Source organism: Schistocerca serialis, chromosome 7 (genome assembly GCF_023864345.2).
Source record: "Schistocerca serialis cubense isolate TAMUIC-IGC-003099 chromosome 7, iqSchSeri2.2, whole genome shotgun sequence".
NCBI classification, from domain to species: Eukaryota; Metazoa; Arthropoda; class Insecta; order Orthoptera; family Acrididae; genus Schistocerca; species Schistocerca serialis.
In genome coordinates, this window is record NC_064644.1 from 487891416 (window position 1) to 487915727 (window position 24312).

The 24312-nt window shown below is 43.4% G+C and overlaps 1 protein-coding gene across 2 annotated transcripts in view; it reads right to left on the reverse strand.

Annotated features, from left to right (window-relative positions):
• LOC126412784 (gamma-butyrobetaine dioxygenase-like) overlaps positions 1-24312 on the reverse strand; it is a 92052-nt gene that overhangs the window by 32795 nt on the left and 34945 nt on the right. For both annotated transcript variants that reach the window (XM_050082556.1, XM_050082555.1), the window contains exon 7: positions 21441-21593. In XM_050082556.1, coding sequence (XP_049938513.1) covers positions 21441-21593 — 153 coding nt within the window. The remainder of the gene's footprint in view (positions 1-21440; positions 21594-24312) is intronic.

The following is a 24312-nucleotide window of genomic DNA, read 5'->3' on the forward strand; positions in this document are numbered from 1 at the left end:
ATTGTGAGAAAGCGATGGTCAGAGTTTCAAGCAGATACGCTCAAATCAAAAATTAAAATTAAACATGTTCAAGAATTCAGTGCATATGCCTTGCTAGGAAAAACATCGGACCAATCGGCCAAAAGGCTTACAAGTTGCGCCACCGATCAGGCGCAGACAGTGACATATGTGCCGTCTGAGATATATAACAGAAATAATTTAATTAAACAACAGGTCATTCTAAAAACAAAATACAAAGGAAGAGAGCTTATTCTACTTTTGAAATGACAAAAAAGTTGAACAAATGAAGTATACCAGAGCCATCTATTAGGCTATACAGAAATTACCCTTACGTAAAACACAGGATATTAAAGAATATTTATACGAACATTTGTACAACACAAAAAATATCTGCATGAAAGTAACTTTAGTAGTATACATCTATGAGAATCGAAGAAAAAGGTGTTTCGAAACTAGAGGCAAGAAAACATAGTAAAAAAATAAAGGAATTAAATTTCCACAAGCAGTGGATTTAACATGTTGAAAAAGTTTTTGTTACTTAATTGCAACTGTTCATTGAGGATGAGGCCATGGGTCTTAGAAATATGTTTGAAAATCTCCAGCTCTTCAAGTACATCAAGCCTACAACCTTTCTTTCCCCTAAGCAAAATGGAAATTTTTCAGCACTTTTCGGTTAGTGACTGGAAATTAATAGATTATCAGCAAAAGTTCAATTCACAGATTAGTGCCTCTTTTTCCCAATTAACTTTCCTTGTACCTGACACTGAAAGATCTTCCAGTTTGTCCTACATAACAAACAGGCCAAGTATCACAAGTGATTTTATAAATTCCTAAACTGTTTATAAGAACAACTGTTGACTTGAGATTGTGAATAAGATTTTTTTTTACAAGTTACTGTTAGTGGAAATGGTAACTTTGCATCCATATTTTTTAACTAGAAGACAATGAATTCTATAGAAAATAAGGCCTGAAAATGGAATAGAAGACACATTTTTGTACTCATTATTGTTAGAAACAGCACTGATGCGTAAAGTAGTCACTTTAGCATCAGTTTTAACTTTGACGACCCTTACAACTAATGAGGGACCATAGCCATTATCTGCTGTAATAGTTTTTATTAAATTCATCTTGTTAGGTGACAATGGTACAGAAGCTGTACAATGAATGGCTGAATGAAAAAATTGCTTTTTTATGGAAATGAGGATGCAGTGAACTAGAGCGCACAATCTAAGTATTAGTGGCTTTTTGAATAATGCAAAAGGAAAATCTGTCATCAATAGCAATGCTCAGGTCCAAGTAATGAAGCTGACAGTTATTATTTTCTAATTCATAAGTGAAGCTAATTTTTTCATGAAGACTACCAATAATTTAAAATAACTGTTCAATTCTTTCCAGGGAACTGCTGTATATGATCAGAATGTCATCTACATACCAAGAATACACCAAAATACCCAGATCAGCATATGAACAATTGTTGAAGAATTTTTCTTCCAGTGAGTAAATGAAAATAATCGCAAAGATGCCTGCCGTTCGTCTGATGGTGAAAACAAAATAGTTGTATTTTACTACTATTCTTAGCAAACAAATTAGGTCAGTGATTTGCTCATCAAAAATACCCTTTTTAAAAGTACATAGTTTTTTTCAACGATGTTAACAGTTGTTTAAACAGGTATATTAGTATATTTGGTTTGTAATATCTAGTGAAAATAATTTAGTATCTTGATCACACTGCAAATCTTTGATTTTGGCTAGTGATGACACAATAATTATGTACAAAATAGACTTTTTTATTTTTTGTGCAGAAACCTTGCTAACTCATGATATGCACTATTCATACTGTTTATAATCGGACATATTTTATGGTGAATTTTATGTACTTTAAGCTGGGAGTGCAATTTTGGAGCCTGTGGATTCATATAAATAAGCTGTTTTTTATTAAACAGTTTGAGCAATTATGTAGCACTATTAATTGTGTGGTTTGGATCCTCATCTACCTCAGACACGTTATTCTCTTCAAAAAATTGTAAAGTTATATACAAATTCATTCTGAGTAGCATGATTACAACATTCCCTTGGTCAGAATTCATTATAAGGGCATTGTTTTCTTTTAGCTTGACATTAATATTTTAATCAGTTTATCAAAATCACAATGACAGGAGTTTTTAACTTCATGTTTCTCAAAAATTCTGCACACATCACGACCTAGGCATTACATTGTACTTAAGCCCTTTTTCCAAAAGGGCAGTTTCTTCTGGTGTAAAATCTATCTCAGTCTTGTTCAGAATTCTGTTGAAAAATTTATGCTCAGACCTTTGGAAACTGCTAACAATAGGCTTTTTTTACAGGTAAAATGCTCTTAAGATTAGCTAGTTTCTCTCGTTTCTTTTTGTAACACAATTCTTTTAGATATCCATTCCGCCATCAATAAAATGCGAAAAAGCATCAATTTGAAAATTAAAATCTATGCAAAAAAGTGGTGAGCTCAAGATACAAAACATAGGCCTCTTCATTTAATCCATCCTTTTTCTTGTATTAAGCACTGGAAAGTTTTTGGTTCTTTCATGCACTGTCTGATGTTGAGATAGGATTTAACGTAACTTGGAAAAGTCCATTTTCTTTACACTGCTTATTAAAATCAAAAGCTATGTGTGTGTTTAAAAATTTTCTTCTGATGTTTCTGTATTTTGATACAGACTTAGATACCTAGGCTGGTACAAATCTTAGTTTTAAACTCTCAGCAACTGTATATAAGTTTCAGCAAAGAAATCACACAGCCAAACAGTTGCAAAGAACTGTTTCATACATCGACCTAGGTTTTGACACCTCTAAGGATGTCTTTATCAGAATGAAATTTTAAGAAACCCTATAAAAATACATAGCAAATACATAGCAAATTAATTAATTTTTTTTAATTAATGCTCTAATGTTTTGGACGACTTGAAGTGGTGAAGTATGTGTGCAAACTTCAACTTCTTTAACGATACAACTTATGTGAGATAGCCAGCCGACCTTCCTAGCTGGTTAGCCTGCTGCGGCAAACTCTCTCGCTCTTCTTCTCCGCAGTATATTGCTGGGAACAGAAATTTCTCAAGACTCTTTCTACTTATAAAAATAAGTAGATGTACACAGTTTCTTTTGCTTCACTCAACGACGTATATTTAAACATCAAACTTTTACAAAACACACTCTCCACATGAATAAATACTGTTAAGTAAGTCTCCTCACGTGTCCAAACGTTAGAAACATTTACAACAGAGTTGGCTTGCTAACCACAACTATTATACAGAAATCATACACCTGTCTTGCCTCTAGAAAGTTCAAGTTAAAAGTTTCTAAAAATCTTTTTTCAACTCAACTGTTCTTTCGTCACTAACAATAGTCACAGTTATAAAACAGCACAGAATAACACAGAAGTTCCTTGGCATTGCTGTGCACTTTCATAATGACTTCCATGGACTGACCAACAAGTACTTGTCGGTGCCATTCGACCGCCGTATCTACAGTCTTTTCACGATAAACTTCGGACCTGCACATACAGACAGGTGACACACAGTAGATAGGATTCCTTTCTCCCCACTCACACCTAAAATATTGTGTGTTCAAGACGGTGGAAGGCTGAGTGGGTCTAGGATTTATGCCAAAATTCTCATAGCACTACATATCCCCCCCCCCCCCACCCCCCACCCGCAGATCGAACACGCGTTATTTTATACAATCATTTTGTACATTAATATCACACAGAATAACAATTCACATTTCAAAAGTATACATTTCATTTCTTTTAATAATCGTGAATAATCTTTTGTTTACTATTTAGATATTCTTTTCGCATTTTACTTTGATAATAAAATGTGAGCATTTCACTCAAGGTTTTAGTCAGCTCTTAATATCTAGGAATCGTGAACACTATCTTCATTTTTCAATCGTAAATTTCAGGTGTTTATGACACATGAGTAATTTACTTTCAGTTCTCACCTTTTGTACTACCTTTCCTAAGTATGTACTAATTCATTATCTGTTATAGTTTGGAGGAACCCTGGGAATTTTGAAAGTGTTCCTTTTGCCACTCGTAACCTTACATAAAACGTAATAATGCTAGTTGTGCATGGAATTCAAACTTACCAGAATAATCCCTATAAAATGTAGGACTTCTGTCATGATACTGTCCCCATATCCTATGATCAGTACCTATACGTCGCATGTTGGTTCACCTTTGAGAGCACAGGTTATCCTATCTTCATTACCCTAGTATACATTTCTATGTATACTGTAATTAAGTATTTTCTGGTAAAGCTACAAATCTATTTTACACTTCACATTCACTTTTATAATACATCATTTAATCCCTGGAGCCCTCCTCTACTTCTCAACTCCTATACCCTTACCATATGCTATGTCTACCTATAATTCAAGTCTCACTATTCTACTATTCATCAATTTATCAGAGTATTTGCTACACTGATTTTTCTTAAATAAGCATCGCAATTAACTCCAATCTTGCTTGCGTTCTCTTTCATTACTCATGCATCCTCCTTATAGTTTTTATATAAATAGGCGATGTAGAACCGTCATAGTGTTTGTGTACCTATTTGTCTATGTTTCCCTATGTACACATATTCTTTCCCCTACAATACCTGACAGTTCTCACATCGTGACAGGTTTTTAGTGTGCAATTTTAATGTTTGTGTATAAATGTAATTTTGTGTGTATGCGGATGTGTGTTCGTGTAGTCTGATTCTTTGGCCTTCTTATCTGAAAATAAGATGTAGGTTATTGGAAACCACAGAAACCAGGAAGGATGTCTGCAATGGAAGTAGATGAATATGGGAAGAGGGAAAAAATAAATAGGTCCTCAAATGAGAAGTAAGAAAGGAAATAAATAGAAATGGTTGCTAAGATCGAAGAAGAGAAAGAAGATAGCCCCAAAGACAGGAAACCGTTCCCACCCCCCTTCCCCAGGATCCCTACCTCAGAGGTACTTGAGTGAGATGCCAGAGGAGGTTTGGTGTTAAATCGTCTCCTACAGAACAGACATTCCCACCTTCACCCTTGAGGTCCCCGAAGGAAATCTTAGCAACCCTATGGAAATGGATAATGGTGAAGAATCAGTCACACTTGTTTGCGAGGGTTGTTTGAAAGGTGTGGTGTTTGTTTTGTGTTAGTCATGATTTATGTGTTCTCATAAACCATGCTTTTATCCACAATACCCACCCCTTTCAAAACTGATACAAACCCTCCCATCTGCATCACATCTCATAAAAGGCATAAAATATTCTATACAAAATAGAAAATTATACACTACAGTCTAACAGTCGTTGAGTTTGTCACATTATATTATATTTTCCACAGACATAATATTCTTATTCCATTTATTTCATGTTTAGAGATCACTTACTTTCTTATTCTGTGATTCTCCTAAGTTGTAGTCATATCCAGTTTTCTAGGTAATGAGATTATTGGATAGTTTAAGATTGTAGGAATAGACTACAGAATAGTTTAAGATTTGAAGGAAACTAGTTTGGAAGAAACACCGAAAACAACTTGGGATCCGACGGTCATCACTCTGCCTGTTAACTCAGAATGTTAACGTCCTTGGGGGATAGATGACTCCGCCTGGATCCCATGGATCTGATATTAACTTCACTTGAGCAAATGCAGACCAGTACTTCTAGTTAAATTTTGTTTGAAAGTCTCTCCATTGCAAAACAATCACCACTTCACTAGGTAACACAACATTAGGGGACAATACATTTTTTCTTACTTTGTTTTGAATAAGCTTGAATTCTTTCCACATGTCATCTATATCCTTTCGAGTATCTGAAAGTTCAGAAGAAACAATAGGTGACACGTTCTGGAGGTTACTCTCATGGCAACTTTTCAATTTATCATTTCCTCTAGCTGTTCCTCCAAACTACTTACATTTATGATATCAGAGCTTGCCATCTTCTCTTTGAAGCTTCTTTCTACACTGTCTACTTGTGTACTTACACGCGTAATTTGCGACTGAATGACAGGCATTAATTCACTATGCTTATCAATGCTCTCTTTCAAAGTATGCCATCCCTGATTTACAGCATTAAACTTAGCATTACATATATCGTCCAATCCATTAATCTCTAATTCTAGACCATTACATTTCTCCTCAATATTCAATTTTAATCTTTTTGTCAGATCCTGAAAATTATCCTTCTGTTTTTGATTGAAGTGAGTAAACATTTGATTTACAAGAACGTTTAAAGAATCAGTCAATTCCTTCTTTAAATCTAATTTCAAATTTTCTACTTTACTATTTAGGGTGTCAAATTCAGTATTTAAAATATCCAGGCCTTCGCATAGATTACTAAATTCTTTGCTCTGTGTGTCAACTTTGGCATTTAACAAACTAGATTTGTTGCTTGGCTATTCAAGGCTTCATTCTGGTTATTTAGAACTTCACTCTGAGCATTTAAACTAGAATGTATCAAACCTATTTCTTTCCTTACAGTTTCATTCTGAGCATTTGACTGTTGACTCTGGTCATCTAACTTAGCATTTAAAGTTTTACATTGATCATCTAATCGAGAATTCATTACACCTAATTCTTCACTTAGAGTTGCTTTTAATTGAGTCTTAATTAGATTTACTAACTCAGACCAGTCAGGTCCATCATTTGTAACGCTCATAGCCATGACTGGTTCTGAAGTTTCCCCAACTTGCTGTTCATTATTCATATTTTTACCAGCTTTGGTCCTTGTGAGCATTTAACTTTAAGTATAATAACTACACTAATAAAGTTCATTCAACAGTTTATACCATGTTGTATTAAAACAATAAAGTACTGTTTTACGCTCACCCGGCGTAGAATTTGGGCTGCGTCGGTGAGCGAATGTGGAATCAGCATCGGTGAGCAGTGTTGGTTGTTGGTTTCCGCATAGGTGTCGGTGAGCAGATGTGGAAGTAGGTCACCACCGATGAACAGCAACTGGTGCCAGCAGTGACGGATATTGGTTTCCGCATCTGCATCCCCGTGATGTGTGTGAGAGCTATCCACTCCCCGCACCAGATCTTCTTAGTCAACGTGATCTTGGCATATTTCTTCTTAGAGAAATACACTGGAATCTTCTTCACTATTTCTCAATCCAAATTTTTGCTCTTTTGACTACTCGAGCATGTTCCGAAGTTTCGGAGCAAATTCTTTATCGCATTTTGTTTAGTTGCTATGGCAACATACAAAATCCACTTTTCTCATTTTTGGTCTTATAATTCCTGTTTATCGAGTCTTTTTCCACTGGTCACTACATTCTAACGTTTTGGCCGACTTGAAGTGGTGAAGCATGTGTGCAAACTTCAAGTTCTTTAACAATACGACTTGCTTGAGATGGTCAGCCGACTTTCCTAGCTGGCTAGTCTGCTGTGGTAAACTGCCTTCCTCTTTTTCTCCGCCTTATATTGCTGGGAACAAGAATTTCTCAAGACTGTTTCTACTTATAAAAATATGTAGACGTACACAGTTTCTTTTGCTTCACTTAACGATGTATATTTAAACATCAAACTTTTACAAATCTCACTCTCCACACGAATAAACACTGTTAAGTAAGTCTCCTTGGGTGTCCAAATGTTAGAAACACAGTTACATTTACAACAGAGTTGGCTTGCTGATCACAACTCTATTATACAGAAATATACACCTGTCTTGCCTCTAGCAAGTTCAAGTTAAAAGTTACTACAAATCTTTTTTCAATTCAACTGTTCTTTCGTCACTAACAATAGTCAGAGTTACAAAACAGCACAGGAAAACATAGAAGTTCCTTGGTTCTGCTGCGCACTTTCATTACGACTTCCATGGGCAGACCAACAAGTACTTGTCGGTGCTGTTCAACTGCCGTGTCTACAGTCTTCTCACGATAAACTTCAGACACACAGACAGGTGACGCGCAGTAGACAGGGTTCCTTTCTCCCCACTCACATCTAAAATGCTGTGTGTTCGAGACGGTGGAAGGTCAAGTGGTTCTAGAATTTACGCCAAAATTCTTGAAGCACTACAATGCTCCACCATGAAACAGCCGGCAGTTTCAGGCCCCCTGAAATGTTCAGCATGACACTATCCATTACCTCGCCACTACCCCTGGCCCCTTGGTTTTCTGGGATGTCTGCCCTCCCCGGCACAAGCGCAAAACTGCACAAAAGGAGTTTGAAGAGTTGCTCATGTCAGTGTACTTTTCCCTTCAAAAAGTCCCTGGGCTTCAGTTCTTCACTTCCAAGGACAGTTCCTGGTGCCCTTGCAGTGATTACCGTAAACTCAATGCCCGCACCGTCTCTGATTGCTATCTGGTCAACACTCCTCTGCACCTACAACGGTGCCATCCTGGGAGCTACTACCCTGAGTAAGACAGATTGCGCTGAAGTATATACAAATACCAGTCGCCCTGGAAGACACTGAGAAAACTGCCATAATCACACCTTTCAGCCCGCCTGAGAGTGCATTCATGATGTTCAATCTATGCCATGCTGCACCAACATGGCAGCAGTTTTTGGTCAATATCCCATGGCACGCACTGGGTGTTTTGCCTGCCTACACGATATACTCATCTACTTGAGACCTTACTGAAGATCACTGACATCTACGCGAAATTTTTTCCCGCTTGTAGAAAGCTGGAGTGATCCTCAACAAGGCAAAATGCATTTTTAGGGGGAGCAAGGTCAAATTCCTTGGCCAATTAGTCTCGGCTGCCAGCTCCCACTCCCTCCCCATGACGGTATAAGAAGTAGCGGACTTTCCATGCCCTACTATCTTCGAAAGCCTCCAGCATTTCATTGGCAGTCAACCTTTCTTGTCACCATCTTAAGGATACCGCCGCCAACCAAAAACCCCTTACTACAGTACGCTATGGCGATAAAAACAAAAGCAACAAGCTGGTCCCTTGGACCCAGGCCATGATCAAGAACTTCAAAAAAACAAAAAGGGACCTCACCAAAGAGGCCCTTTTGGCCCACCCCCATCCTAATGCCCCCCTCACAATTGTGGAAGACGTGGGCCAGATGGCTAATGGGGCCATCCATACAACAATACATGGAAAATGTCTGGAAACTGCTCGCCTTGTTTTTGTCCAAGCTCTCTGATGCACAACATTGCTGGGATGGATACGATCATGAGCTGCTTGCAGTCCACGAGGCCGTTCACTACTTAGGATCTTCGATCAAGGGATGAGTCTTCATCGTCTTTACAGACCACCATCCCCTCGCCTCTGGTTTTTGTAGGAAAGACAGAGACCAGATCTCGCCTCGACAACTTAGGCTACAGGAGTATATCACACAATTCATTACTGATGTCTGGCATGTTGCCAGTATCGATAACATTGTGGCAGATTGCCTTATCCGCTCCTGCGCCATCACCTGACACTTAGGGTACAACGCCCTGGCCACTGCTCAAGATTGGGAAACAGACCTATCCCACACCCTTCAGAATGCAGACTCTTGCCTCATTCTCCAGCTAAGATCCATATCTGGCTCCAACCATAAGCTCTGGTGTGATGTCCTTGTGGATCCCTCACAACATGACTGTTCCAGTGATCGCTCCCACCCCTTCCTCACTCCCGCCTTTCGAAAACCGCCGTTTGACTGCGTCCATGACCTCTTACACCCAGGCATCTGTGCTTCTGCCCCCCTCATGAAACAATGCTTCATCTGGCTGGGTATATGTGACTGCAGAAATAGGGCTCCATCCTGTGTTCCGTGCCAGTGCACAAAGGTCGGACAGTACGTCCACTCCCCTGTGGTGGCCTTTCCCCCACACAACACCAGTTCATGTACCTTCACTTTGACATTATTGGTCCACTACCCTCCTCCAACTGACAATTACTGACAGATTTACTCAATGGCCAGCGGTCACCTCTACCCCCAACATTTCAGCTGAAACTGTGGCTGCAGCCTTAATTCGGATCTGTGTGTCCCGCTTTGGTTGTCCTCACAACATCACTACAGATTGTGGATGCCAGTTCACCTTGGCCTCTTCCAGTCTCTGGGAGCCACCTGCATTTCCATTTCCTATAATACCACCAGCTACCACCGTGCTGCAGCTCTGGTCCACTGCCAATCAGCAACATGACTGACACACCCCTCAGAGCCTGGGAGCCTGATTTCACCACTGCACTACTATTTTTGCAGCCTCCAGCTGAAGCAGACAGTGCCCTGCCCCCACAGGCACCCACCACTCCCAACACAGTGTCGTCACCACTGCCACTAGCACCTGCACCACTGGAGCAGCGACACTACTACATACACACTAAATGCTGCACACAGGAGCTGCCTGTGCCCTTCCGCTCACCAGAAACCACAGCATGAGCATTTTTTTTTTTTTTTTGGGTTGGGTTTAAGGGCACTCAACTGCTGAGGTCATTAGCGCCCAGTCACTGTTGTTAGAGCACATGGAATCTGTTAAAACTCAAGGGGATGGGGGGACACCAGAAGGACCTGACAAAGATGCAGATAAAATAAGTAAAAAGGTTAAATGTCTTTGGACAAGCCAGTTAAAGTTATAAAACGCAGAATACGAGCCGCTGCTCGAGCGTCATCAGCTAAAACATCCGGTAAAGTAGATGGCAGGGACAGGACAACACGAAATTGACTAAAACGGGGACACGACAATAAAACATGGCGCACTGTTAATTCCTGACCACAAGGGCACTGCGGGGCTGGGTCACCGGAGAGCAGGTAGCGTGGCTAAACCGGCAATGCCCAATCCGCAACCTGGTCAGAAGGACCTCCTCGCGCCGAGATGGTCGGGAGGATGTTGTCCAAGCAGTTGGGAGCGGTTTTACTGCCCGGAGCTTGTTTCCTTGGAGGGATGACCAAGCATCCCACCACAACGACACAAGCCTCTTACATACATCCCCACGAACGTCAGATGACGGGACACAGTGGGAGGCTGGCCGAGGCAGGAGGACTGCAGCCTTGGCTGCAGCATCCGCAGCTTCATTCCCAGGCACTCCTACATGTCCGGGAACCCACAGAAAGCTGACAGAACCACCATTATCAGCGAAAGAATGGAGGGACTGCTGTATCCGTTGAATCAAGGGATGGACCGGATAGGGAGCTCCAAGGCTCTGAAGAGCACTGAGTGAGTCAGAGCAGAGTACGTACGATGAATGGTGGTGGCGGCGGGCATACTGAACGGCCAGATGGAGAGCAAAAAGCTCGGCCATAAAGCTCGAACATTGGTCGAGGAGCTGGTATTTAAAGGTGGCGGCCCCGACGACAAAGGCACAGCCGACACCATCGTCAGTTTTGGAGCCATCGGTGTAAATAAAGGTGTGACCGGCAAGGCGAGCACGAAGTTCGACAAACCGTGAGCAATACACTGCAGCCGGAGTACCCTCCTTCGGGAGTGAGCTAAGGTCGAGATAAATATGAACCGGAGCCTGGAGCGAAGGTGGTGTCGGGCTCTCACCCTCTCTGAAGGTGGTAGGGAGGGCAAAATCCAATTGTCGAAGCAGGTGACGGAAGCGGACTCCGGGGGGCAGCAGGGCAGACACATACAACCCGTACTGACGGTCGAGAGAATCGGCGAAGAAGGACTTGTAAGAGGGGTGGTCGGGCATAGACAACAGCCGGCAGGCATACCGACACAGCAGTACGTCGCGCCGGTAGGTCAATGGTAATTCGGCAGCTTCAGCATAAAGACTCTAGACAGGACTAGTGTAGAAGGCTCCGGTCGCAAGACGTATCCCCCGATGGTGGATGGAGTTGAGCCGGCGTAAGAGGGATGGCCGAGCGGACGAGTAGACGAAGCTCCCATAATCCAGCTTCGATCGGACTATGGACCGATACAAGCGAAGCAGGACAGTGCGATCCGCTCCCCAAGATGAACCGCTAAGAACTCTGAGGACATTAAGGGAACGTGTACAACGGGCCGCCAAATAAGAGACATGTGGAGACCAACACAGTTTCCTGTCCAACGTGAGCCCTAGAAACTTAGTTGTGTCCACGAATGGGAGAACAACAGGACCGAGATGTAAGGATGGCGGAAGGAATGCTTTATATCGCCAAAAGTTGATACAAACCGTCTTCTCTTCAGAGAACCGGAAGCCATTTGCCACGCTCCATGAGTAGAGGCTGTCTAGACAACGCTGAAGGCAGCGCTCCAGGAGGCATGTTATCTGGGCACTGCAGTAGATCGCGAAGTCATCGACAAAGAGAGAGCCTGAGACATTAGGTGGAATGCAATCCATAATTGGATTGATCGCGGTGGCAAAAAGGGCTACGCTCAAGACGGAGCCCTGAGGCACTCCGTTTTCCTGGAGGAAGACGTCGGACAATACGGAACCCACACGTACCCTAAACTTTCGATCCGTTAAAAAGGAATCAATAAAAAGGGGCAGGCGACCGCGTAGGCCCCACCTGTGCATAGTGCGGAGGATACCTCCTCTCCAACAGGTATCATAAGCCTTCTCCAAGTCGAAGAACACGGCTACCGTTTGGCGCCTTCGCAAAAAGTTGTTCATGATGAATGTCGACAAGGTCACAAGGTGGTCAACAGCGGAGCGGCGGCGACGAAAGCCGCATTGGACATTAGTAAGTAGTCGTCGAGATTCAAGAATCCAGACAAACCGAGCATTAACCATGCGCTCCATCACCTTACAGACACAGCTTGTAAGAGAAATGGGGCGGTAACTAGAAGGAAGGTGTCTATCCTTCCCGGGTTTGGGTATAGGAACAACAACGGCGTCATGCCAACGCCTGGGGACTTGACCGTCGGTCCAGACGCGATTGTAGGTACGAAGAAGGAAGCTTTTGCCCGCCGGAGAAAGGTGTGCCAGCATCTGAACGTGAATGGCATCTGGCCCCGGAGCAGAGGATCGGGACAGTGCAAGCGCACGTTCGAGTTCCCGCATAGTAAAGGGGGCATTACAAGTTTCTAGATTCAGCGAGTGGAAGGAAGGTCGCCGAGCCTCTTCTGCCTCTTTCCTGGGAAGGAAGGCAGGGTGGTAATGGGCGGAGCTTGAAACCTCCGCGAAAAAGCGGCCAAGGGCGTTGGAGACAGCCACAGGATCAACAAGGACCTCGTTACCTGAGGACAGGCCAGGTACCGAGGAGTGGGCCTTAATGCCCTACAGCCGGCGCAGGCTACCCCAAACGACGGAAGAGGGAGTACAACTGTTAAAGGAGCTGGTGAAAGAGGCCCAACAAGCCTTTTTGCTGTCTTTGATGATTCTACGGCATTGCGCTCGGAGTCGTTTGTATTCAATACAATTCGCCAACGTAGGATGGCGGCGAAAGGTGCATAAAGCACGTCGTCGAGCACGGATAGCGTCCCTACAAGCCTCGTTCCACCAGGGGACGGAAACGCGACGTGAAGAAGAAGTAGTACGAGGAATGGAACGTTCGGCAGCATTGATGATAACAGCCGTGAGGTATTCGACCTGACTGTCACAACTGGGAAAATCGTGGTCCGGAAAGGTCGCCAGGGAGGAGTAAAGTCCCCAGTCAGCTTTCAGTATGTTCCAGCTCGAAGGACATGGGGATGGGGTGTGGTGCAGGAAACGAACGACACAGGGGAAGTGGTCGCTCGAATAGGTGTCAGAAAGGACATACCACTCTAACCAACGGGCAAGAGTGGTAGAACAGATCGAGAGGTCCAAGTGGGAGTAGGTATGAGTAGAGTCCGAGAGGAAAGTCGGGGCGCTGGTATTGAGGCAGACAAGATTGAGATGGTTGAAGACATCTGCCAAGAGTGAGCCTCTTTGACAGGATGCAGGAGAGCCCCAAAGGGGATGATGGGCATTGAAGTCGCCAAACAATAAGAACGGCGGGGGAAACTGAACGATCAGGTGCATCATGTCAGCCCGACTAACAGCAGATGACGGTGGAGTGTAGATGGTACAAACTGAAAAAGTAAAAGCAGAAAGAGTAATGCGGACAGCTATTGCTTGGAGTGGGGTGGTCAATGGGATGGGATGGTAATAGACATCGTCCCGAACGAGCAACATGACCCCACCATGAGCTGGGATACCGTACACAGGGGTGAGGTCATACCGCTCCGAGGTATAGTGGGTAAAGGCACTACGGTCAGTCGGGCGCAACTTGGTTTCCTGGAGACCAAGGACGAGCGGACAGTGCAGGCGGAGGAGCAGTTGTAATTCCTCCCGATTAGATCGAATACCTCTTATGTTCCAATGAAACAACGCCATCGCTAGTCAAAAAGTTGGGGGAACGAGACGGGGGAAGAGCTGGTCACCTCGACGGCCGCGGAGGGCCAGGTTGCGAGGGAACAACGCTACAACCGACGGGAGGCGGATCCGGTTCCATCGACTCGTCGCCAGCTGCGGCCGCTGTCCCTGATTGTGTAGGAGGGGCCGCATCATTTGCCGACGAAAGGCCGGTGGAGCGCCTGGCAGCAGAGCGTCCCGGCGAAACTGAGGACGGCCGGGAGCAGCGACTCACGGATGAGGCGTCAGACGAAACGCGCCGGGGTGGAGAGGGGGATAGAGACTTCTTCTTGGAGGCCGTCTTGGAAGGCCGAGGAGGCACAGGAATGGTGGGCTGGACCCGAAGAAGGTCCTCACACGCGGGGTCCGTTTTGGAACGCCGGACCTCGGAAGCTGGGGTCCAGAACGTTTCCCCGATGGACGCCTGAGAAGAGGATCGCTTCTCAGGTGGCGTGGGGGGAGGAGGAGGAGGAAGGGTGGCCCCTGGGGCAGAGGGGGTGGGGGCCACGGGGGAGGAGGATTTGGAAGGGAGGGATTTGGGAGGCGGAGGCAGAGCCCCCTGATGGGCGGAGGAGGCGGAGGGGGGACAGGATAGGGGTGAGGATACCGCGGAAGGAGTGGACACAACTGAGGCAAACGAAGTGGTCAATGGCACGGGATGAAGGCGGTCATATTTCTTCCTGGCCTCAGAATAAGAGAGCCGATCCAAAGTTTTAATTTCTTGTATCTTCTTCTCCTTCTGATAGGCGGGGCAGTCTGAGGATCTAGGCGAGTGGACGCCAGGACAATTAATGCACCGAGGTGGTGGGGTGCATGTATGTTCCTCACGAAGAGGACGTCCACAATCGCCACAAAGGGGCTCAGCCTCACACCGTGACGACATGTGCCCAAAGCGCAAACACCGAAAACAGCGCATAGGAGGCGGGACGTAAGGTCGCACGTCGCACCGGTAGCACATCACCTTTACCTTCTCCGGGAGAACGTCCCCCTCGAAGGTGAGGATAAAGGCCCCGGTGTCGATGCGACGGTCTTTGGGGCCGCGCTGCACTCGCCGGACGAAATGCACGCCGCGGCGCTCCAGGTTGGCCCTGAGCTGCTCATCAGATTGTAGCAGGAGGTCACGATGAAAAATAACCCCCTGCGTCCTATTTAGTGCCAGATGTGGGACAATGGATACTGGGATGTCCCCTAGGCGGTCGCACGCCTGGAGCGCCGCCGACTGTGTGGCGGAGGTGGTCTTGATAAGAACGGACCCTGATCGCATCTTGCTGAGAGCCTCGATTTCCCCGAAGACGTCCTCAATGTGCTGAACAAAGAACATGGGCTTGGAGGTGGCGAACGTCCCCCCATCGGTTCGAGAACAGACCAAATAGCGGGGGAAGTACTTCGCCCCAAGCCGGCGGGCCTGTCCCTCCTCCCATGGAGTGGCCAAGGGGGAAAGGGCAGGAGAACCAGAACTAGAAACGGTACCTTTTCTTTTGAAAGACTCGGCCGCAGAGCGACCTGATACGTGTTGACGTTTCATCTGCGAAACGTCCGCCCCGATACCACCCACTCCGACCAGGGGCTCTCCCCACGGGCGCCACCCAGCCGCAGCAAGGGCCACCTGGCAGGATGACCATTGCCGGGAGTCCTGATGCCCCAAGGAGACGGGCATCTACTCCTTGGCCGACGTGGGGAGGGTGCAGCTCAGGTATCGGCAGTACGATCCCTGTGTTGTCAGGGGGCTACAACCTAGAGGGTACATGACGACCCCACCCCAACGGGCTGGCTACCGTGCTGGATTTCTGGTGCCATGGAAAGTCCATCATGATCGCTGGTGCAGATAGAGATGCACTATGGGCGTAACTTGGACAACCCATCAGGCGTTTAGGCCCAATTTGAGGAATAGTGGGTATGGTTACAACGCCGGTGCAATGCTGAGTGCCAAGGTCTTAGTGCACTTAGGACCAGTGGTACACCATGTAAGGCGTCCTTCCCCAAAAGGCTCGTACTTCTGTAGAATTTTGAAAAATGGAGGTCAAACCCCAAGGGGGACCATCACATAGAAGGCCGAAACGGTTGAAACTCCTTTTAGTCGCCTCTTACGACAGGCAGGAATACCTCGGGCCTATTCTTACCCCGGACCCACAGGGGGAGCATGAGCATTAGCATGACCATGGCAGCAAAACCTTGTGCATGCCCCTCCAGCAACCATCCTCAGTAAGCTTCAAACAACTTTCTGTGCACTTGGCACAGGTGCTTTCCTCTCAAAAGGGGAGGGAGGGGGGACGGGGGGGGGGGGGGGGGGGGGGAGGGAACTTGTTGGTGACTCCTTCCACTGCTTCTACCTGTAGCAGCATACAGTAGGCTGCACAGACCAGAAACCAGCCCCCTCCAACACCCTCACTGGTCACTTCCACCAGAGGGAGAGCTTGGACGGCCATACTTTGTGGACACCACTCACGCCAAACCAAGCTCGAGCAGTCTCTTGTTCTGTTCCGATGCAGCAACAGTGCTCCGTCATGCTATCTGCAGTTTGGCTGCACAACACCACATGGCTCGCATTGTCGTCTGCCACATTTTTCCAGGTTGTGCGCGAACAGCAGAATTCTTACCCCATGTTCCGTGTCAGTGTGTTTATTAAACGGAGTGCAACCGTCTTTTTCCGTGCCGTCTTCCCGAGCTGCACCCCCTCGAGGTGTTTCAATTCACTACAAGTGTACAAAGTCTGATGCCAGATTTCCAGTTCATCCTCCCAGTAGAAGCAATTGGAATACTGTGTGCAGTGCAGTGTAAATAGTGCAGTGAAGTGCAGTGCATGCCAGGAGTACTGCACGGGTTTATTACTATTCCATCCCTGGTCACCTTGGCAACCCTTTTGCCGCCAAGTGCGCCACTGAAGAGTGTTTTGTCACACCCACACCACCAGATGATGCCAGGCAAAAGCTGCAAGCCATTCATGGTCTGCCCTGTCCAAATACTCAACCCACAGCAAGACCTTCCTTGATTAAGAGGTATTTTACTGTAGTTGTTAGCCTTTAGGAATAATATCTCAGATCCAGCCTGCGCGGCTCCTGCAGCATGTCCCATTATTTGTGGTCATCTTCCTTAATTGGTGCAATGCTTAGCCATGTATGCCCTGTAAGGATATAGAAAGAAACCTAAATCGTTCTTCAGGCCTTATTGTCATAAAATTGGGCTGTAACTTTTAACTTGTTAGGAGACCAACTGATAATAGAAGCCACTGTGGGACTTCCCCTTCAACTTCCACTTGAAACTCACTAGGAATACTTGTCAGAAAATGGATAATTTAAACCAGGGGCAGGCAAATGTTGCACACGGCTCATGAGCACACAGCGCTGCACGTGTGGTGTGCTGCTCGCGTGCAATCGTCGAATGGGACAGTGGTGACAGCCGGCAGGTTGCAGCAGTGTAGTACCAGGCTAAGCTGTGGACACTGAAGCGAGCGACCACTACATAGTGAACGTTGTATTTCAAGAACCAGAAAAAGCAGAGTGAATCAAGGAAACGGAGAAGTGGAGATTTGCTACCTTTTAAAAAGGAGTGGGAGAATCATTTTTTCTTTGTGCAAAAATGCGAAAATTCGAAACGTATAATATGTGACAGTATTCTCGCTGGTCAGCGGAAGTTTAATATTGAACGCCATTATAATAAATTTCAATATGTTCCCGTACTTAGTGCAATAAAAGAGGAATTTCTTAAGCGATTTGGGGATATATCATACTTATCCCAAGGTTTATAATAGTTCTCGAGACAATTTGCTGTTTCTGTAGATGATATTCATCCCAGTTTCCAAATAGAATTAATAGATTTACACTGTAGATTCTACAGCGTAATTCTTGTATGAGAGACAAGTTCCTTTTGGCAAGACATGTAATAGATTTTTATCACGACTTTCTACAGCAAGAGTTTCCTTGTCTCCATCGTGAAGCCGCAAAGATAATATGTTAGGCTCGAGATATGTTTGCGAGAGATTATTTTCTGTTATGAAAATTAATAAGTCTCGGTTAAGAGCAAACATCAGTAATGAAAATTTACGTAACTGTTTGCGTTTGTCTGTATGTAGAAATTTTGTTCCAGACATTAAACATATTGTAAACTCCACCTGTGATAATTAAATACAATGTATCGTAGGCAATAGGTACTCTTTCAAACCATGATTTCTTTCAAGCACTCGTATTAACCTTATTCCATCATTCAATAAAGCAGGCCAGGAAGCAAAACTTATTACAGAGGAGGAAGTGGAGAGACGGTATGGTGGGGAGGGGAGAGAAGCGGGTGGCCAGCTTGCCCCTGTGTGCACGCAGAGCACCTGTTTACTGCACACGTGCAAGTGCACCGCACACGTGCAGGATTCCTGCCCGCCCCTGATCTAAACAATTGGCGTGGGCATGTGCTTTAGAATACCTTGAATTTCTTGTTAACTTCATTTCATTTCATTCTTCATAATGCTCAATAATTACAAATACTGTGAAATTAATGTAATGATTATTTCTCTGATTTTTGTTATGGGATGTTAAGAGGGTTTAAACAGTGATTGTATTATCATATATTAAGAAAAGCCCTAAAAATAAATAATTAGGTTATCATCATCTTGAAATTTTCTAGTACATACTATCAGGATCTGAAATGTATGGACCATTTAATGTCTATAATCCTTTGAAAACTTCAATTCTTTCTTTATACTGTTTTTACAGCAAATAACACTTTGTTGTGTCACAAATTGTAGAACCACAAAGTTTAACAAACAAACAATGGTTTGTCAAGTACAGCAGTAAAATAAAAAAAAATAACCTTTTTATCCACTGAAAAAAAATGGTTTTATTGTCAGTCACAATAAAATGCTATACACAGTATTCAAAATGGCCATGCATTTATGATCATAATGTTGTATATTTACTCTCTACTATGAGCCTACAGGCCGATACCAACAAAAGTAAATTTATTTCTGGCTTCTGTCAGTAGTGGAAATTGAATCCAAAGAAATAGAAGCCTGAATCATCACCTGAACACTATCAAATCTAGAAAACTGTAAAGAGCTCTCTATGGGCTTGAAACTTAATAAAACCATTGTCAAAGATAATCAGAAGCTTGTCAATGACACTACAAAATAGAGAAACATCACCTTTCATATACTGCACTATTTTTAACCCAGCAGAACCTTGCTTTCCTTGGACACCTTGAAGACATTACATCAGAAAGCAGATGACATTTCCTATAACTGGTGCAATTCATGGAAAAATATGATCCAATATTGAAAGAGCAGTGTTTAAAACTTAAAAAGTCTGTTAAAAGGCCAAAGGAGTGCCTCCTCATTTTTCAAAAGGGGTAAAAAATGAATTTGTTTTTATTTTGGGTGAACATGTTAAGGAAAAAATTACTGCAAACATAAAAAAGGTTAAATATTATGGAATAACTTTTCACAGCATTCCCGATGAAAAAGGAACTAACTAAATGAGTCAAATAATTAGATATGTCCACACAGAAGACAAGACTGTGGAAGTTAAAGAATCCTTCCTAGGATTTTTTTTCTTTTTCTTTTACATTGGGGAAGACTGCACAGGATATGCTAAAAGATATTCAACAGCAGCTGGAAAAAGATTGGTGGGATATTGTGTTGTGCAGAACTCAAATGTGTGGCAATGCTGCATCAATGTCGGGTTTACATGGAGGAGTACAATGAAAAATTCGAAAAGTCAATCCAAAAGCTCTGTTCGATCCCTGTGCTAAGCATTCCTTGTGGACTTCACACATTCTCATGTGTTCCCTCTAGCATCATCTGGAACTGCAGAGAAGTAATATTCATTTTTCTTGTTTTCTACATATACATGGGAATCACTTTTAGATAAAAAAGAATAAGTTTAAAACTAGTTCCGACACTCACTGGAGTGTTCAATAGAATTCAGTTTAACATTGGTGAGCATTTTGGAAGACATGCAAGATTCATCACAGCCAACCTTATACTAGACCTGCAGCAAGCTTGACCCTTCCAGCTATATGTGATTTTAACCTTTTGACTTACATCAACTTTTAATACACAATACTGCAGGAAGTAAATTTAGCCCAACAATATCCACAGTCTCCAAAAATGACTTTTTAGTGATGGAACAAATTACAATTATGAGCAATGCTATTAATTTTGGCACTAAAAGATGCAATGATATGGGCATTAACAATGTCCATTGCTATGAAGGAAGGTAAATAAAATAATGCTGGTGAAGTAACTCATGGCACTGAGCTACTGATACAAGAAGAAATTCATCAATCTATGTCTGGATGCATAGACCAACTTATATAATAACTGTCACAATGATACAAGATCATGAAGGAAATCACCAAAATTTTCCACATTGTTGAAATAATATTTATGCTTTAAACTTCTGATGACACACTGGCTGTAGCACCGGAGAATCCAGTAGAAATTTATTATGAGTTTGATAAGGAGCAGATGCTGCAAGATATAAAAAGGTCTTGTAGGCGTCTATGTGGAACTGATACGAGTGTGGATGTTGCTGCTTGATGGAAAGCTCAAAAAATCCCTCAATTTATAATTACATGCGACTTCAGTGAATCATTACACTGTACACCACTTATAATCGAGTACTTCTTGACAATCTGTCTCTTAGTCACATCATGTAAGAGAAGTTTTTCTAAACTGAAACTAAAAAAAAATTGTCTTTGCTTGAGGATGAATCACGAACAGCTAGCCAATCTGTCCACTTTATCTACCGAAAGAAAATTTACAAATGAAATAGATTTCAATGATATTATCGATAATTTTGGTAAAATAAAGACACAAAAACATACTAAGTTTACAAATCTAACTGATATTATAATTGTACAAACTTTGTTTCCAGACATATAAAATAAAAGGTAAATTTCTTAGTCTATTCTTTATTATTTCTTTGCATTCTACCTGATGGTTGGTGTTCTAAATGCTGATTCATATTCTAAGTTTCTCACCTACAACTTACAAGTATGTGTATTACATTTACTACAGCATAGAATACACACATAATAAATGCTTGAATTTTTTTGTCAGCCATTACATATATGTTTTTCACTTTTTTTTTTTTTTTTTTTTACAATGTGTACATTACAAATACATCAATATCTAAGCATACCATGGGCCTCACTTAGTTTTGCTGCCCTGGGCCGCCAACAAATTTAGTCTGCCACTGAGTGTGCCATAGTGCATAAGTAAACTGAGGGCACATTTGCTCTGGTAGGAACTTTGATGAATCAAGAACTTACCCCCTTGTTTTTTATTTGAAATCTGATTGGTGTTGATGTTAAAATATGAAACGCTGCGGGCTCATTGTCTTCCAGCCATTTAGCAACACGGAACCCATCAACAAAAAATGACATACCACCAGGATCACAGCCTAGTTCTTTTGGATCTGTTGCCTGAAAGTGAGACAATGGCATGAGTAAGCTTTGATGACTCCAAAAACAGTATTCTATAATAGATAAGACTAATGTTCAATTCATAACTATGACAAAGACAATGAGTAACAAAAATGTGCAACTATTATTGAGGGGGGGGGGGGGGGAGGAAGAGAGAGGGAGGGAGAGAGAAAGAGAGAGAGAGAGAGAGAGAGAGAGAGAGAGAGAGAGAGAGAGAGAGAGGGAGGGAGGGAGAGAGAGAGAGAGATCCTCTACTGAGGTTTATTCTTTATTTGCCACTGACCACATACAACGGCATAGTCTTTGTCAGTGACAGCATGTTATATTTCCTTGCCACCGAATCGTTTTATGTAAATCTCACAATATTTCATCAATACAACAGCTCAACATCTTCAGGCAATGGTAGTTGCTGGTGTTACTGCTGCAAGGCACAACCTATGATAATTGTGAAGCAGCTTCAAAATTTATCAGTTCAAGAGCAGGCACTTCGCGTGCATGGGAAGATGCACACAGTTACAAAAAAAATGGCACTCCTAGTGCCCCCTACTTGAGAGCCACAGAAAGGCCTTCGGCGCATGTGCTGTGGGCGATGACTGTGCTGCCGGACATTCCTGTGGTTAAAAGCTGAATTAAATCTCAGCACTACATTGCATCAAATCATGAATTGGAAGTTCTGGTTTTCCCTGTTTTGATGTGATGGCAGCCAGCACTGGATTCCAGGCAGTGCTTAATAGAAAACCTACATCCCTGCTGATAAGAGTGTCCGCCATATGGATATGTACAGTCTCCTTAACAACACAGTCCCAGAAAGATGACACTGGGGATAAAATTTCCGTCTTTTCATAAAGCGTGTGATGCCCCATGTCCTGGCAATACTCCGCTGCCGCTGATTTATCAGGTTGCCCTAGGTGTGTATGTTGATGGTTTTCGATACAATATTCTTGCACAGTTTGGCACGTCTACCCAATATAAGATTTTCCACATTGGCATGAGATCTTATACATACCACGTTTCCTAAGGCCAAGGTTATCTTTGACCAAGCACAATAAATCCCTCAATTTTGCTGGTGGCCAAAGAGCACACTTGATGTCGTGCCTTTGGCGAATTCTGTCTATTCTTGAGGAGATGCTGCCAAAATAGGGTAAGAACACCACTGAAGTGGGTGCCTCCACATCTTCATTTACATCCATGGTTTGAATTTGCTTAGAACAGAATGCACGGCGTATCTGTCTATTGGAATAGCCGATCTGTTGAAATACCATTCTTAAGTGTTGTAGCTCAGCAGGTAGACTGTTGGCATTTGAGACCACATGTTCTGTATGCACCAAGGAGCATAAGACACTACCACATTGTACAGGATGATGACAACTTGTGGCCTCCAACTACGGCTTCGTAGGAGTTGGTTTGCGACAGGCACTAAGTCCCACCGTACCATTAGCTTTCCTTCTGATCATGACATTCAGGAATGGTAAAATATCATCTATTTCCTCTTCTATTGTGAACTGAATGTTCAGATGAGGGAGTTCAGACGCCAGAGAAACACGTGTAATATCATTATTCTGTGAGGCCACATCACAAATGTATCGTCTACATACCACCAGAAGCAGGAAAGTTTGAGACTTGCCGATTGCAGTGCTTTTTCCTCAACATCTTCCATAAAACAGTTGGTCACCATGGGAGACACTACCCACTTGTTCAAAATACTGGTTACTGGATAAGAAACGAGATGAGGAAAGTGCATGTTTAAATAATGCCACTATGTCTTCCTCAAACTAGTTTCTGATAAGCTCTAACATGTCCTGCTGAGATACTTTCATAAATAAAGATACAACGTCAAAGCTAACCAAAAAATCCAACAGCTATGGATTTTCAGGTGACCTATGAAGTCCTCTGAATTTTGGATATGGTGGTCACACTTGCCTATGAGCAGTCTCAACAGTGTAGTAAGATGTTTGGCACAGAAAATGAGTAGAAGCTCCAATGCTGCTCACTACTTGGCAAAGAGGAGTCCCATCCTTACGTGTCTCTGAAAGGCCGTAGAGTCTTGGAGGGGGGGAGGGGGGAGGGGGACTGCAGCCAGTTGGCGTACGCTCTTAAGTACTTTAGAAAGAATAAAACTCTTCTTAAGAAGGTCTAGTGTTTTTCTCTGGATCTTGCCAGTCAGATCCTTTCTTAGCTTAGGGCACGCACGAACATCAAGAATCTCCTCCATCTTCTTGTTGTATTCAGCTCATGAGAGAAGGACAGTGATGTTACCATGTCAGCACGTAAAATGATGAAGTCTCAAGCCTCACACAGCCTTCCTTTCTTCTGAGCTGATGTTAAACTTTCCTGGTGGGGCTTGTGTTGAAATGTGTTGGTTGCTGCTGCTGCAAGACGTGACTGAATGACCAGTATTTTGGACAAGGGGACGGTGTCGTCATGGGAAATTCTCTCCCTCCAATGGTGGTCAACTATTTTATGGAAGACTTCGAGGAAATAGCACTGCAGTTGGCAACTCTCAAACCTTCCTGCTTCTAATGATATGTACATGATACATTTGTGGTGTGCCCCCACAGAATAAAGACATTACCTGTGTTTCTCCAGAATCTAACTCGCTCCAGCCGAATATACAGTTCACAATGGATGTGGAAAAAGATGGTATTTTACCATTCCTGGATGTCATAATCGAAAGAAAGTTGATGTTACAGTGAGACATAGTGTCTATAGCAGACCAACT